Genomic DNA, 16,282 nt, shown 5'->3' with positions numbered 1-16,282 from the left:
GTAAGGGCCGCTCCGGGCCGACGCCGCCACCACACAAAGGACCAGGGGCTCCCGCCGCCATATTGAAAACTTTCCTCCTCGCACGACAACTCGCAAGTCCCCCACCCCCACCCCATCACACACCCCCGCACCCCGGGAGAGCAGGCGAGGACCAAGCCTGCGGAGCCTCGCCAAGCCCACGGCTCTCCCTCCACGCCCGAGCCTCCGCTAGGCTCCAGGAAGAAACTCCCCCGCGACCACCTCCAGGCTCCTGCCGCCACTCCATCCGGAACCGAACCCGAACCCCCGGGATGGGCCGCGCACCGTCTGCCCGAGTCCCGCGGCATCCCGGCCCTTCTGTGGTACCACCGCAGCTCCCTGCTCTCCCACACTCCTCATCTCCCACCCTGGAAAAGCCCCAGTTTTCCTGCCGCTGCCTCAACTCCGACCCTCTGGGCCGTCCCAAACTTGGCGAGGCCTGCAGGGCAACCTGTACCCCGCCCCCCACGCCTCGGGCCTCCTGGGCCCCGCGCGTCCCCACTCCCTCCACCAGCCGCGAGGAGGATCCGGGGTGCTGGCGTGACTCACCGGCGGCGGCCGCACCTTACAGATCCCAGTCTGCTCGGCTATGGGCCGGATCTTGTGGATGAAAGCGAAGGGGTCCGCGAACTCTTCCCAGCTGGGCTCGAAGACCGGGCACTCGGGAGGAGGCAGGAACTCGCCCAGCGGGCCCGGACCCCCGAGGGGCAGCGCCTGGCGCGGGCCTGGGGGCAGCGCGGTGGCCGGCTCCATCACTGCAGGTCGGGCAGTGGTGAGGACAGGGTTGGCTCCGCGACCGCAGCTGCAAGCTCCGCTCGGTCCCAGACCAGTGTAGAAGCGGATCCGGCGACAGCAAGTCCGACTTGTACGAGCAACGGCAGCACCTTGGGCTTTTTCAGTCTTCCTCCGACGACGTCTTGCCGTTTGCCCACGCCGTGCGCCTCCGCCGCCACGGCGAGGAAAAAGAGTCCCACCCCACCCCCACTCCCAGCCCCTCCGTGCCTGGCTCCCCGCCCCGCCTCTGAATCGGGCGGGGCCAAGGCCTTCCGCTTGGGGTTGGAGTTTATCCATTAGGTTCGGTAGAGCCAACATTTATTGACCACTTACTATGCAGCAGAGTTACTGGCCTCAAGAAGTTAATAGCCTGGTAGAGAGAATCAGATCCATAAGCCACTCCATTCAATCATGTCAGTCTACTGTGATAGGTGCCATGAGAGAAATATACACTTCATAAAACCGAGAAGGGGCATAAAGTATTGGAAATCAAGAAGGACTTTTGGCTTGGCGCCTGTAGCTCAACCGGCTAAGGTGCCAGCCACATACACAAGAGGTAGTGGGTTCGAATCTAGCCTGGGCCTGCCAAACAACAATGACAACTACAACCCAAAAAGTAGCCAGGCGTTGTGGCAGGCGCCTGTAGTCCCAACTACTTGGGAGGCTGAGACAAGAGAAATGCTTAAGCCCAGGAGTTGGAGGTTGCTCTGAGTTGTGATACCACCACACTCTACGCAGGGTGACAGCTTGAGGCTCTGTCTCAAAAAAAAGGACTTTCCAGGTAGAACAGGTTGAACATAAAAACAGCATGTTCATGAGAAAGTAGTAAGAATGATAATAACAACACTTTTGCATATCTTAGGCATTGTTCTAAGTGCTTTGCATGTTAATCATTTATACAACAATAAGGTAGGCAGTCTTATTTTTCATCTTACTAATAAGGAAAGTGAGGCATAGGTAGATTAAGCAATTTGCCCAAATTCACCTTGCTAGTAAATGATGGAGACTATTTATAGGGAAGTGGGGATGTTGCAGGAAAAGAGTCCTGCACAATGTGACAAGTTTGGATTTGAGAGAAGCAAGACTCCCTAAATAATCCAGACAAGAAACAGTGGAGCCTAAATTAAGGCAGTGGTGGAATTGATTAGAAGGAAGGGGTATAAAATAAATAAAACTAGGACATAGAGATAGTTTGAAGGACAACGAAGCATTAAGATTCTTTGGTACATACTGCTAGAGTATCCAACACATTGAAGGGTATAAATATGAAAGGGAGAGATCCAATTTGGAGATATAAATATGGGAGTTATTTGCATATGGGTGATAGCCATTATTTATCTAATGCTGTTTGTAAAGCACTTTTATAAATGCTTTGCATATATTAGCTCATTGAGTCATCAAAACAATTACATTGAGTAGGTCCTAATAATAATCCCCATTTTGCAAAGCAGGCAATGGAGACGCAGATTCTCTTAAGAAATTGTAAGAGATATGAACATCTTTGAAGCACTTTTTTTGGGGGAGGAGGGTAGGTATGTCCATCAGAAAAGTAAAAAGAGGAAGTTCAAAAAGTAGAGCTTTTACACTAAAATGACCTTTCATCCAGAAAGCAGCCAAACCTGCAAGGAATACTAGCCTGAACTGCTAGAGAGGCATCAGTGGAAACTTAGCCCTGCTTTCAGATTCACCTGTTGAAAGGAAGTCGCTTACTTATCCTTAGGGTTCTTCAAGTAAAAGAAAGAAAAACAGCCGCCTCTTCAATAAGTTTTTCCCAAAAGAGTTCACAGAGGTCCTTGGAGAAGCTAGTCACTTCCTTAGCTGTCTAGGACTTTGACAAAGTGGCTCTGCCTTTTCCTGCTCCCCACTGCAATGGAGAATCAAGCCAAGAGGACAGCTAGCATCCTAGTAAGACATCAGTGCAAGACAGATATGTGGTATGGCAAGCTATAATAAAACGCTAATGAATGAATCTAAGTGGATGAAATTGCTGCAAAACTCTTTTAACTTTCTGAATATTTGAAAATTCCTAACAAAATGTTAGAGAGAAAAATCATTATTGTCGCACATTTCTGCTATGTGCTCTATTTGAGGAGAGCGTTAAAACTATTTTCACCGTATTTTCTTCTGGTCTGAATGAATTCATCTCTTGATGCTATCACAGAAAAGTGTTTGTTGTGGGTTCAAAGCATTCTCTACAAACAGTCATCTTTGTTACCCACGCTCATGTCTCTTTCTGAGGTCCAGTTTTCTTCCATCCTTGCTGTTAATGCCAGAAGGGTGATTCCTATTGGTTTTGAGGTGATAAAATAAATATTTTCACCATTAACGTTGGCATCCTAAAAGCCAATATAACTTTGTGAAAAAAAATCCTACACATATACGAATTATGACTAATATTTAACTGAGGTGCGCAAGAATGATTCTAATAAAAAATTTCCCAATTCTCAGCTGTGTCCTAGGACTCCCTCTGGCTCCCAACTCTCAAGGTCTCCCTTCCTCCATTTCCGGTGGTGACCCTAAGTGATGAGATTCTATTACTCCCGAATCAGGCACCAGCTGTTTGGCTCCTAGTGGACCCGACAAGACGTTAAAGGAGCGGGCGGTTGCCAGCGTAGTGCGGGGAATCTAAGGACTGAGAGGGCTCTCCGGAAAGGGAGTAACGCCCCCCGCCTCACGGGAATTCGCTTCCCCTTGCCCTTTATGATGTGTGTTTACATGGGCGGAGGGATCCCTGTTCAGCTGACAGCCACACCGCGGCCGGCTCTTCTTTTTTTAAAGAGCCTAGCTGCACGCGGTGATTGGCCGCCGCCCGGGGCGCGTCAGTCTCCGGAGGCGGGACCCGAGTCGCATTGTCTCGTCTGGGGCCGGCTGGACGCCCCAGAGGCCGGACCTGGGCAACCCTGGACTGGAGGTGCCCAGGCTGAAGCTCCTAGAGGGATGGGAGGAAGGCCTGGGCGGGGTCAGGTTCAGGTTCCCGAGGGAAAGGAGGGCTGCAGCCCGGGCGGCCGGAGTGGAACCAAGCCCGGCTCTGGAGTGCCACGTCTCCAGGAACCCCCTCCTTACTCTTGGACCACACTCCACCCCCGCTCGGGCCTCAGTCCCCTAGACCACGTCCATTTGTGTAGCTACAGATGGGACACGTTCGTAGCTATCTTCGTCTTCAACCAGCCATTCAGCCCCCAGATCCCACCCTCCAGCCTGCGCTCCTAGATCCACCCGCCTGGTGATGAGGCGCTCCCCGCGTTCCTTCCGGTCACTGCGAACCCACGCTCCTCCTGGGTTCCAAACTGGGTGGGGGGTGGCTTTCTCCCTCCTTCGCCGCCACTCTGCCCGACCCTCATGCAACTGCCCTGGGTCGGGACCCTGGGCTGACTGAGGCAGGCCCGGCTACCCAACTGCCGAGGAGGGGGCGGTGGCCGGCGCTGCACGTAGCTCACGTGTAGGGTCCACCCCCATCCGCCCCACCACAGACGGCTTTCCAGGGCTCCCGGTGTCGTCCGCCCGCCTCCCTTCGGTCTTGACCTCAGGTCTCTGTGCCTTCCTAGAGATGGCGTGCCTTCTAGCACCTCGGTCTGTCCCAGCCCTGTTGATCCTCTCACGTTCCTCATCCCCCCACCCCCACCCCCGTGCACAGGTTTTTCCTTAGGCTCTTCAGAGTCCATCTCAGCAACTTATCTCTCTAGGTCAATGCCATCGTCTCTCTACACCACCTCTCTTGTCCTGGAATGTTTGGTGTCAGATGTCTTATGTGGAACCCTGCAAACCCTTGGGATTTAGCTGCCTTGTTTTATTTATTTTGTACATTTCCATAGCGTCTTGTTAACAACCCTCTACCACTGGCCTTAAGGTGTGCTCCCTGCACTCACGCCCCTAAACGTGCTTCTTCCACCGGATTGTAAATTGTTAAAAGGAAGAAGTAATGTCTCTATACCTGGCATCAGGAGCGTGGTGGACACTTTGCAAATATTTGTAGAAGGGGAAGGGAAATGGCCTTGAGTTTCTTTAGCTCCAGTTGGCTGAGAATGGAGCTTTGGCCTGGACAAGGAGAAAAATCTTGTTGCTTACATGAAGCAGGAAGGAATCTGGCAACAGACCAGAGATGTGGTGTTGGCAGACCCTCCCCTCCACACAATGGGGGAGCATTACAACTGAGATAAACCCCTCCTCCTCCGTACTCTACCCTTCTTAATTTCTGGGAACCAGCAGTCCCTTCTATCTACCATCATCTGCAGGATGAGTCTTCTGTGTTCCCTGTTGACTCCTTCACTTAGCTGTGGGGGATGCCCTTGGGGAATCAGTTCACACCATGACAGGGAGGGGCTCATCTTTGGGTTTCTCTTCTTGGGAAGCTGGGTCTGAGTTATAGGGAGGCAAAGACAAATTCAATACCTCTTCTTCCTACCATCTCTTCCTCTCCAGTCTTGGAATCTCTTCTGACTCAGTCAAGCTGAGATCCAGGGGACCTGCACCCTCAGTCCTGACGTTTGGGTCAGAGGGCTAGACCCTTGTCTTGGTCACGCGCTGGCAAGTGGGATGTTCCCACGGTGCCACCAGCCCTGCCCATAGGAGTTGGGAGGGGCAGAGTTACCCCCACCAGGGCTTCAGGGTGTGTTTCTTCCCATTCCGGTTGTGCCACTTTATTATTTCTTTTTTCTTTTTAATATGGAATGCTTAATGAATTTGTGTGTCATCCTTGCGTGGGGCCATGCTAATCTTCTCTGTATAGTTCCAATTTTTAGTATATATGCTGCTGAAGCAAGCACCCGATTCTGCCACTTTGGAAGCCCTAGACTCCCAAGAAGCAATTTGATGCACTTATAAGAAAATCTGAGAAAAAAAAAAAAAACATGTTCCGGGCGGCGCCTGTGGCTCAAGGAGTAGGGCGCCGGCCCCATATGTCAGAGGCGGCAGGTTCAAACCTCACCCAGGCTAAAAAAAAAAACAAAAAAAACCCATGTTCCTTGTTCAGCCTGCAGCTTCACCCACCAGCACCCCTAGTTACATCTCTCCAGGCTGAGGGGCCCCTCACAGCCATGCTTTATGGCCTTGGATAGCTGAAATGTTTGGAATTCCCTGTATATGTGATAAAAGCCTTCCATTAGGATGAAAAGTTCAGTGCTGCTGTGCTGCAGCACTATCTGAACTTTATAGAGCACCACTGAATTTACCATGCCCATTTGAAATTGTGTGTTCAGGGTGGCGCCTGTGGCTCATTCGGTAAGGCGCCAGCCCCATAAACCAAGGGTGGTGGGTTCAAACCTGGCCCCGGCTGAACTGCAACCAAAAAATAGCCGGGCATTGTGGTGGGCGCCTGTAGTCCCAGCTACCCGGGAGGCTGAGGCAGGAGAATCGCTTCAGCCCAAGAGTTGGAGGTTGCTGTGAGCTGTGTGAGGCCATGGCACTCTACCGAGGGCCATAAAGTGAGACTCTGTCTCTACAAAAAAAGAAAAAAAGAGATTGTGTGTTCAACTAAATCATGCTGAGTAGGCAACACAGGGTCTGACACACCAAATGGTAAATAATAATTTCCTTTTTTCTCTTTTTAGGAGAAAAGGTATGATTTTTTTTTTTTGAGACAGAGTCTCACCATGTTGCCCTTGGTAGAGTGCCATGGCATCACAGCTCACAGCAATCTCAAACTCCGCTCAAGCGATTCTCTTGCCTCAGCCTCCCGAGTAGCTGGGACCACAGGTGCCCGCCACAATGCCCAGCCATTTTTTTGGTTGCAGTTGTCATTGTCTAGCAGGCCCGGGCCAGGCTCAAACTTGCCACCTTCAGTGTATGTGGCTAGCACCCTACTCACTGAGCTACGGGCACCAACCAAAGGTATGATATGTTAAAAACTAGAAATACTGTACTAGTATGAGTAAGACAGGGTCAGTAGCTGAAAGTAATTCATAATCTATAGGACAACATCAACTCTGTGAAATAGGTGGTGGTATTGTTACCATTTTTCAGATGAAGAAACCGAGATTCAGTGATTAAGTAGGCAAAATTATAGATAGTAATAGCACAGCTAGGACTAGAATGGTCATCCTAGTGTCTCCCTTTCATCCTCCCAAAACAGTGAACTGACTCTATAAGGCTGAGGAAAAAGGGTACAGAACCGTCATCTCACCAGCTGCCCCTTAATTTGCCAACATAGACCCATTCTCTCCTCTCTAGGTTACAGTGGCTTCAATTTTGACTGTAGGCTCGGCACCAGTGGTTATGGTGCTGGCCACGTACACTGAGGGTACAGCCGGGCCAGATAAACAATGACAACTGCAACAAAAAGTAGCCAGGCATTGTGGCTGGCACCTGTAGTCCCAGCTACTTGGGAGGCTGAGGCAAGAGAATCACTTAAGCCCAAGAGGTTGAGGTTGCTATGAGCTGTGACGCCATGGCACTCTACCTAGGATGATACAGACTCTGTCTCAAAAAAAAATTTTTTTTACTATAATCTTGTTTTTGTTTACATAGCAGTAGCACAAAAGTTTCACAAAAACAATATTTGCTTCTATATAGTGATGTACTTACATATGCTGGTTGAAACCCACTAAGTTGGTTTTGTAACTGCTATTGACATGTGATCCTCACTTCAAAAAAAATACTGTGGCCAAGTTAGTTTTTTCTGCTGTTTCGGCAGCTTTCAAAAAAACAGGGAGGGGGCGGCGCCTGTGGCTCAAGGAGTAGGGCTCCGGTCCCATATGCCAGAGGTGGCGGGTTCAAACCCAGCCCCAGCCAAAAACCACAAAAAAAAAAAAAAAACAGGGAGGGAAGACCCCAGGAGGATACTGAAAGATGGCCATCTGCAGGCCAAAGAAAGAGGCCGTTGGAAAAAAAACAATCCTTCCAACACCATGATCTTGGATTTTTAGCCTCCAGAAAAGTGAGAAAATAAATTTCTGTTGGTTAATCAAATTCCTCAAAAGCAACCCATTCAATCTCTCTCCGTATGTATATATACACATACACATCCTATTGGTTGTTTCTCTGAAGGGCCCTAAATAATGAAATCTAATGGTGAGTCCTCCCTGCTCGTACCCATCTAATCTTAAATTTCAGCCACTCCCTTTACTTCTCCCATGTCCTCCAGTTCCCCCAGAACACTGCCTACCTCATACACAAACTCAATAATTATATCTTATCTCTTCTGTTTGTTTTTCACTGTCTTTTATTCATTTCTCTGCATTATTCTGCTCATTTCCCTCCCATCTCTGCTCACAGTCCTTCAGCCCCAGCGATCACTTTGTGCCCCATTTTTGTACAGGCGCCTGCTACAACACCTGGCTATTTTTTGGTTGCAGTTTGGCTGGGGCTGGGTTTGAACCCGCCATCCTCGGTATATGGGGCTGGCGCCCTACCGACTGAGCCACAGGCGCCGCCCCGGGCTACTTTTTGGTTGCAGCCATCGTTGTTGTTTGTTGGGTCCATGCTGGATTCAAACCCGCCAGCTCAGGTGTATGTGGCTGGCACCTTAGCAGCTTGAGCCACAGGCGCCAAGCCTCTCTCCCAATTTTTAAATGTTTAATCTTCAGTCAGATTTTTCAAAAACAGTATATGGGGCAGCACCTCTGGCTCAGTGAGTAGGGTGCTGGCCCCATATACTGAGGGCCATAGGTTCAAACCCAGCCCCAGCCAAACTGCAACAAAAAAATAGCCGGGCATTGTAGCGGGCACCTGTAGTCCCAGCTACTTGGGAGGCTGAGGCAAGAGAATCACCTAAGCCCAAGAGCTAGAGTTTGCTGTGAGCTGTAACGCCACGGCACTCTACTGAGGGTGACAAAGTGAGACCCTGTCTCTAAGAAAAAACAGTATATGCCTGTGGCCACCTCCCTTCTCCACCTGCCTGAAGACAATAGTACGGTGATGAGCTTGCTGCTCTCCAGAAAGCAAAATGGTTGCCAAGGGAGCATTCACTGAGGCACCCAGGGAGAAATGCTGGCATACAGATGAGCTCCTGCCCCATCCCTACCCTGTAGGTCTAAAAGGAGAATTCTGACTTCCAGCAAAGACCAGAGCTCACACCCAGAACGGGCAGTGGCAACAGGGTGCAATGTTTATGAGGAGCCTAGCCGAGTGGTGTCAAAGGCTTTGTGATATTTATTCTTTTTTTTTTTGCCACCTCTAAAGGTTCTCAGAGTGCCATGGACCTGTGTGAGAATCCAAAAGCAAAAAGTGAAGGCCAGGCACAGTGGCTCATGCCTGTAATCCTAGCCCTCTGGGAGACCCAGGCAGGTGGATTGCCTGAGCTCATGAGTTCCAGCTAGAGCGAGACCTCATCTCTAAAAATAGCTGGGCGGGGTGGCGCCTGTGGCTCAGTGAGTAGGGCGCCAGCCCCATATGCCGAGGGTGGCGGGTTCAAACCCAGCCCGTGCCAAACTGCAACAAAAATATAGCCAGGCATTGTGGCGGACGCCTGTAGTCCCAGCTGCTCGGGAGGCTGAGGCAAGAGAATCGCGTAAGCCCAGGAGTTAGAGGTTGCTGTGAGCCGTGTGATGCCACGGCACTCTACCCGAGGACGGTACGGTGAGACTCTGTCTCTACAAAAAAAAAAAAATAGCTGGGCGTTGTGGTGGGCACCTGTAGTTCCAGCTACTTGGGAGGCTGAGGCAAGAGAATCGCTTAAACTCAAGAGTTTGAGGTGGCTGTGAGCTTTCGGCACACTACCAAGGGCAACAAAGTGAGACTCTGTCTCAAAAATAAAAGCAAAATTTTAGGTGAGGGTTTAGAAATCAGGCAAAATGGACCTCTCAGATATGAGGGAAAGGAAGGTAGAGTGCTTGCCTCCGTGGTTATTACTTATGGAAAAGACCTAATATTTATTGAATACTTGCAATATGTCAGATATTTTTTGTGTGGATGGTCTCTTAATCCTCATAATAACTGGCCAGGTGTGATGGCTCATGCCTTTAATCCTAGCACTCTGGGAGGCCGAAGCCAGTGGATTGCCTGAGCTAAGGAATTTGAGACCAGCCTGATCAAGAGCAAGACCCCACCTCTAAAAACAGGCGGGTGTTATGGTGGGCACCCATATTCCCAGCTACATGGGTAGCTGAGGCAAGAGAATCACTTGAGCCCAAGAGTTTGAGGTTGCTGTGAGCTGTGACGCAATGGCACTGTACTGAGGGTAACAAAGTGAGACTCTGTCTCAAAAAAAAAAATCCTCATAATAACTATTGAGAATAGCCATCACTGTCTAAGGCCAAACCACCCTGAACACACCCCATCTCATTTGACGTCAGAAGCTAAGCAGAGGTGGCTCTGGTTAGTATTTGGATGGGAGAATAGCTATCATTTTAATTTCCATTTTATAAATGAGAAACTAGGTCACAGAGAAGCTGAATCATTTGACCAAAGTCACATGGACAACAAGTTTTGCATGATTCTAGGCCCAGCTGTCTGAGTTCAGAATCTGAGCGCTTAACCATCACCTGTAAAACACCTGCTCTTGCCTAGCATACTGCCGGGTCCTCCCAGCACTACTGTAGCTCCAGCACCTTGCATAGTGTCTGTTGAAGAAATAGATGCCCACTTATGACTATCACACAGATCTGATAATTGTGAGTTAATGAAGGCTTGTTAAGCATGTTCTGTGGGCTAGGTGGCAGGTGAAGTACTATAAATCTAGCCTTGAATAAAATAACTCTCCTGCCCTAGTGGATGGAGATGATGAACACACAACCATAAAGGTAGTTTCTAGCAGTAACAAATGCTGAGAAAAGTAAAATACAATATATGATAGAGTACTGGGAGGTAGGGAGAGACTATATTAGCCACAGTGATCTAAGCCAGCAAACACAACATCTGAGCTCAGATGTGAATGTTGGGAAGAAGGCAGCAGCTATTGGAAAATCTACAGCAGAGGGCGGTGCCTGTAGCTCAGTGAGTAGGGCGCCGGCCACATACACCAAGGCTGGCAGCTTTGAGCCTGGCCTGGGCCTGCTAAACAACAATGACAACTGCGACCAAAAAACTATCTGGGCATTGTGGCGAGTGCCTGTAGTCCCAGCTACTTGGGAGGCTGAGGCAAGAGAATTGAGGTTGAGGTTTGAGGTTGCTGTGAGCTGTCATGCCACAGCGTTCTACCAAGAGCAACATAATAAAACTCTGCTCAGGGCGGCGCCTGTGGCTCAAGGAGTAGGGCGCCGGTCCCATATGCCGGAGGTGGTGGGTTCAGGCCCAGCCCTGGCCAAAAAAAAACTCTGCCTCAAAAAAAAAAGAAAGAAAGAAATCTACAGCAGAGTGTTTCATGAAAAGGAACAGCATGTGTAAAGACCCGAGTCAAGAAACAGCTTAACATGTCTAACATTTCCAAGGGAAACTCCACCTCCACAAAAACAAAACAAAACAAAAAACCCAAAAACCTCCAAAGCTGGAGAATAGAGAGAAAGATGAAGCCAAAAAGTTAGGCAGAGTGGCTCAGCACCCATAGATCAGTGGTTAGGGCACTAGCCACATACAACGGGGCTGGTGGGTTCGAACCCTGCCCGGGGCCTGCTAAACAACAATGACAACTATAACCAAAAAAATAGCGAGGTGTTGTGGCGGGCACCTGTAGTCCCACCTTCCTGAGAGGCTGAGGGGAGAGAATGGCTTAAGCCCAAGAGTTTGAGGTTGCTGTGAACTGTGACGCCATGAGACTCCCCCCCCCCCAGAAAAAGATAGGCAGAGTGCTAGATCAGGTACAATCTGATCTAGGTATGATTGGGAGTGGCATTTTATCTTATTTGCAGCACAATGTCCTTTAAGAATTGTAGCCAGGGAGGGGATACCATTTGATTTACAATTGTAAAAGGTCTTGCTGAGTGCCAGGTGGCAAATAGACTGCAAGAGAACAAGGGTGGAAATCACATGGTCGCAGTAAATGGTGTTGAAAAATGGTCATACTCTGGAAAATTTTGGAAGAAAAGGTAAAAGGACTAAATAAACTAAATATGGAGTGTTCAGTAGAGACAGGCATGAGGATAACTCCTGGATTTTCTTTCCTCTGAGTAACTTGGTGAATGGGGGTGATATTTGCTGAGATGGGGAAAACAGGGAGAGAATGATTGGGAGGTAGGAAGAACCTATAGTTCTATTTTGCCTCTGTTAACGTTGAGATGCCTCTTATTCATCCAAATGGAGATGTTGAATAGTCAGGTAATCTTGAGCTCAGGATAGATGCCAAGATAGGAATCAGGGCTAGAGATATGTGGGAGTCATGGCTCGGCGCCCCATAGTACAGTGGTTATGGCGCCAGCCACGTGCACCAAGGATGGTGGGTTCGAGCCTGGCCCGGGCCAGCTAACCAACAATGACAACTGCAACAAAAAAGTAGCAGGGCAGTTGTGCCTGTAGTCCCAGCTACTTGGGAGACCGAGGCAAGAGAATCACTTCAGCCCAAGAGTTTGAGCTGTGATGCCACGGCACTCTACCGAGGGCAACAGTGAAACTCTGTCTCAAAAAAAAAAAAAAAAAACAACATGTGGGAGTCATCGCATATACAGACATTCATATATACACATATACATACATAAGATAGATATTTTTACACACATATACACTTGAAGTCATGGGACTGGGGTAAAATCAGAGTGTGTATGTAGGAAGAGAGCCAAGGCCAGAGCCTTACGATGCTCCCACATTTACAGTTAGGAAGAGGATGAGAGGTTAGGAAAAGAAACAGGTTTGTTCAGTATGAGAAGAGTGATGGCAAAACAGAGCATTTCAAGGAGGTGACAGTGGTCAACCAGATCAAAATTATGGAGAAGCTGAGTAAGATGAGGAGAGAAAATGTGAAATGGGCCAGGCATGGCAGCTCACACCTATAATCCTACCACTGTGGGAGGCCAAGGTGGGTCTCAGTTCTCTTAAGCCCAGAGGTTTGAGCCCAGCTTGAGCAAGATTGAGACCCCGTGTCTACTAAAAATAGAAAAACCGAGGCAAGAGGATTGCTTGAGTCCAAGTGCTGGAGGTTGCTGTGAGCTATTACAGGATAGCACGCTACCCAGGGTGGAAGCTTGAGACTCTGTCTCAAAAAAAAAAAAAAAAAAATACAAGGGCCGAAGGCAGGGCATGGTGGCTCATGCCTGTAATCCTGGTACTCTTGGAGGCTCAGGGGGGTGGATTGCCCCGAGCTCACAGGCTTCAGACCAACCTGGGCTACAGCAAGATCCATCTCTAAAAAAAGAAAAAAATATATATCCATGCATTGTGGCAGGTGCCTGTAGTCCCAGCTACTCCTGAGGCTGAGGCAAGAGAATCACTTGTGCCCAAGATTTGGAGGTTGCTGTGAGCTATGATGCCATAGCACTCTACCAAGGGTGACAAAATAAAACTGTGTTTCAAAAAAAATATTTAACGGGCGGCGCCTGTGGCTCAAGGAGTAGGGCGCCGGTCTCATATGCCGGAGGTGGTGGGTTCAAACCCAGCCCTGGCCAAAAACCAAAAAAAAAAAAAAAAAAAAAATTTAGCCTTGGCGCCTGTGGCTCAAGCGGCTAAGACACCAGCCACATACACCTGTTCTGGCAGATTCAAATCCGGCCCCAGCCTGCCAAACAACAATGACAGCTACAACCAAAAAAGAGCCGGGCGTTGTGGCCGGCACCTGTAATCCCAGCTACTGGGAGGCTGAGGCAGGAGAATTGCTTGAGCCCAGGAGTTGGAGGTTGCTGTGAGCTGTGATCCACAGCACTCTACCCAGGGCGACAGCTTGAGACTTTGTCTCAAAAAAAAATATATATATATATATATTTATATATACAAGGGCCGGGCATGGTTTCTCATTCCTGTAATCCTAGCACTCTGGGAGGCCAAGGCAGGTGGATTGCTTAAGCTCACGAGTTCCAAACCAGCCTAAGCAAGAGAGAGAACCTGTTTCTAAAAATAGCCGGGTGCTGTGGCAGGCATTAGTAGTCCCAGTTACTCGGTTGGCTGAGTAGCTTAAGTCATAGCTCACATAAGTCCAAGAGTTTGAGGTTGCTGTGAGCAATGATGGCACGGTACCTTTGTTACCAAAGGTAACAAAGTGAGACTCTGTCTTTTTTTTTTGTAGAGACAGAGTCTCACTGTACCACCCTCGGTAGAGTGCCGTGGCCTCACACAGCTCACAGCAACCTCCAACTCCTGGGCTTAAGTGATTCTCTTGCCTCAGCCTCCCGAGTAGCTGGGACTACAGGCGCCCGCCACAACGCCCGGCTATTTTTTGGTTGCAGTTTGGCCGGGGCCGGGTTTGAACCCCCCACCCTCGGTATATGGGGCCGGCGCCCTACCGACTGAGCCACAGGCGCCGCCCCAGTATTTTTTTTTTTTTAAGACAGAGTCTCATTGGGGCGGCGCCTGTGTTTTTTTTTTTTAAGACAGAGTCTCATTGGGGCGGCGCCTGTGGCTCAGTCGGTAGGGCGCCGGCCCCATATACCGAGGGTGGGGGGTTCAAACCCGGCCCCGGCCAAACTGCAACCAAAAAATAGCCGGGTATTGTGGCGGGCGCCTGTAGTCCCAGCTACTCGGGAGGCTGAGGCAAGAGAATCCCTTAAGCCCAGGAGTTGGAGGTTGCTGTGAGCTGGGTGAGGCCACGGCACTCTACCGAGGGCCATAAAGTGAGACTCTGTCTCTACAAAAAAAAAAAAAATACTGATCCCATGCGCAGTGTTCATGCCTGTAACCCTAGCACTCTCGGAGGCTGAGGCAGGAGGATACCTTGAGCTCAGAAGTTTAAGACTAGCTTGAGCAAGAGCAAGACCCCATCTCTACTAAAAATAGAAAAATTAGGGTGGCGCCTGTGGCTCAGTGGGTAGGGCACCAGCCCCATATATTGAGGGTGGTGGGTTTAAACCCGGCCCCAACCAAACTGCAACAAAAAATAGCTGGCATTAGCTGAGCGTTGTAGTGGGCTCCTGTAGTCCCAGCTACTCAAGAGGCTGAGGCAAGAGAATCACCTAAGCCCAAGAGCTGGAGGTTGCTGTGAGCTGAGACACCATGGCACTCTACCCAGGGTGACAAAGTGAAACTCTGTCTCTAAAAAAAAAAAAAAATAGCTGGCCTTGTGGCGGGTGCCTATAGTCTCAGCTACTCAGGAGGCTGAGGCAAAAGAATCGCTTAAGCCCAGGAGTTGGAGGTTGCTGTGAGCTGTGACTGCACAGCACTCTACTGAGGGTGATAAAGTGAGACTTTGTCTCTAAAAAAATAAAAAAAGAAAAAGAAAAGTTAGTCACACATTGTGGCATGTGTCTGTAATCCCAACTACTAGAGAGGCTGAGGCAGGAGAATCACTTGAGCCCAGGAGTTTGAGGTTGCTGTAAGCACTGTAGCCTGGGCAGCAGAGTGAGACTCTGCCTCAAAAAAATAAAATAAAATAAAATTAATAAATAAAGAAAAATAAAAGCTACTGATGCTGGTCTTTAGGATGAATGCTAATTTACAGTTGTCAATTATGAGTCATGCACATATCACATGTGAGTAGTCCTGTGCATGCGCACCACTGATGATAGAGCAGCTGAGTAGGACACAAGGGTAACATCACAGAGGGAGCTTAGTTCAAGGGTAGAAAACTGGGGAGACTTCAGTTTGCTGTGCCTGGCCTCACCCTCTGTTCACTATTCCAGGAGTGACTAAGCTTCATCACCCCAGCTCCTTTTATTTTCTCTCTCTCCCTCCTGCCTGTTCCAGAAGCCTGTTGAACTCAGAGGGCTGAATGAGAGCCGTCCTTGCCATGTGACTGGTGAACTACACAGGAGGTACAGAAGGGGGAAAGAGCTGTGCCTGCAGTGGTGAAATCCTTTAACTGCAATTGAAAAGCCTCTTTCTCCAGTGTATGCAGCCACGTATTTACGGTCTAAAAAAGAGAAGTCTATTTCTTTTGTATAAAGAGATTTCTATTTGAATCACCTACGCAACTAAAAGTCTTTGCTTAAGGAAACAGGTAAAGAAAAGTTTAATCTGTAAAGTCTTACTGCCATATATATTATCCTTATAACTGCTATCAAAAAAATAAATGGCTAAGGGAGAGAAACATGTTAACCTCTACTGAAATACTAAACTGGAAGGCATCCCTGAAAATCGAAGAGGTTAGAGAATAGTTTGGCCTCAGGAGCACAGAAATTGCTGATTACACTTTCTTTTCTTTGTGTATTGGGCACACAAGGAAAGAATCAGGAGCAGAAGACAAGTCAGCTGGGTGCCCGTCGCTCAGTGGTAGGGCACTAGCCACGTGCTCTGGGGCTGGTGGGTTCAAACCCGGCCTGGGCCAGCTAAACAAACGAACAAACAAAACAATAGCTGGGCCTTGTGGCAGGCCTCTGTAGTCCCAGCTACTTAGGGAGGCTGAGGCAAGAGAATTGCTTGTGCCCAAGAGTTGGAGGTAGCTATAAGCTATGACACCACAGCACTTTACTGAGGGTGACAAAGTGAGACTCCGTCTCAATTAAAAAAAGAAAAACCCTTTCCTCTGATAATCTAGAAGCAATCAGAGAAACACATTCTCACTAGAGAAAAGACACTAATGGAGGAAGAGAACAGCATACCAACA

The 16,282-nt window shown here is 49.0% G+C and overlaps 1 protein-coding gene and 1 non-coding gene across 3 annotated transcripts in view; both read right to left on the bottom strand.

Moving 5' to 3' along the window:
• Positions 1-1,291, bottom strand: part of KDM5B (lysine demethylase 5B) — a 90,717-nt gene extending 89,426 nt beyond the window's left edge. The window contains exon 1 of one of the 2 annotated variants that reach the window (XM_053604141.1): positions 568-1,291. In XM_053604141.1, coding sequence (XP_053460116.1) covers positions 568-1,110 — 543 coding nt within the window. In that variant the 5' untranslated portion in view covers positions 1,111-1,291. The remainder of the gene's footprint in view (positions 1-567) is intronic. The other variant, XM_053604142.1, reaches the window with a different exon arrangement.
• Positions 1,292-5,448: 4,157 nt separating this feature from the next.
• Positions 5,449-5,555, bottom strand: LOC128597896 (U6 spliceosomal RNA). The gene has a single exon (XR_008383449.1). It is a non-coding gene; the product is annotated as a U6 spliceosomal RNA (small nuclear RNA).
• Between the last annotated feature and the right edge of the window lie 10,727 nt (positions 5,556-16,282).

This window comes from Nycticebus coucang, chromosome 10 (assembly GCF_027406575.1).
Source record: "Nycticebus coucang isolate mNycCou1 chromosome 10, mNycCou1.pri, whole genome shotgun sequence".
Classification (NCBI taxonomy): Eukaryota; Metazoa; Chordata; class Mammalia; order Primates; family Lorisidae; genus Nycticebus; species Nycticebus coucang.
This window is presented reverse-complemented; position numbering and strand designations above follow the sequence as displayed.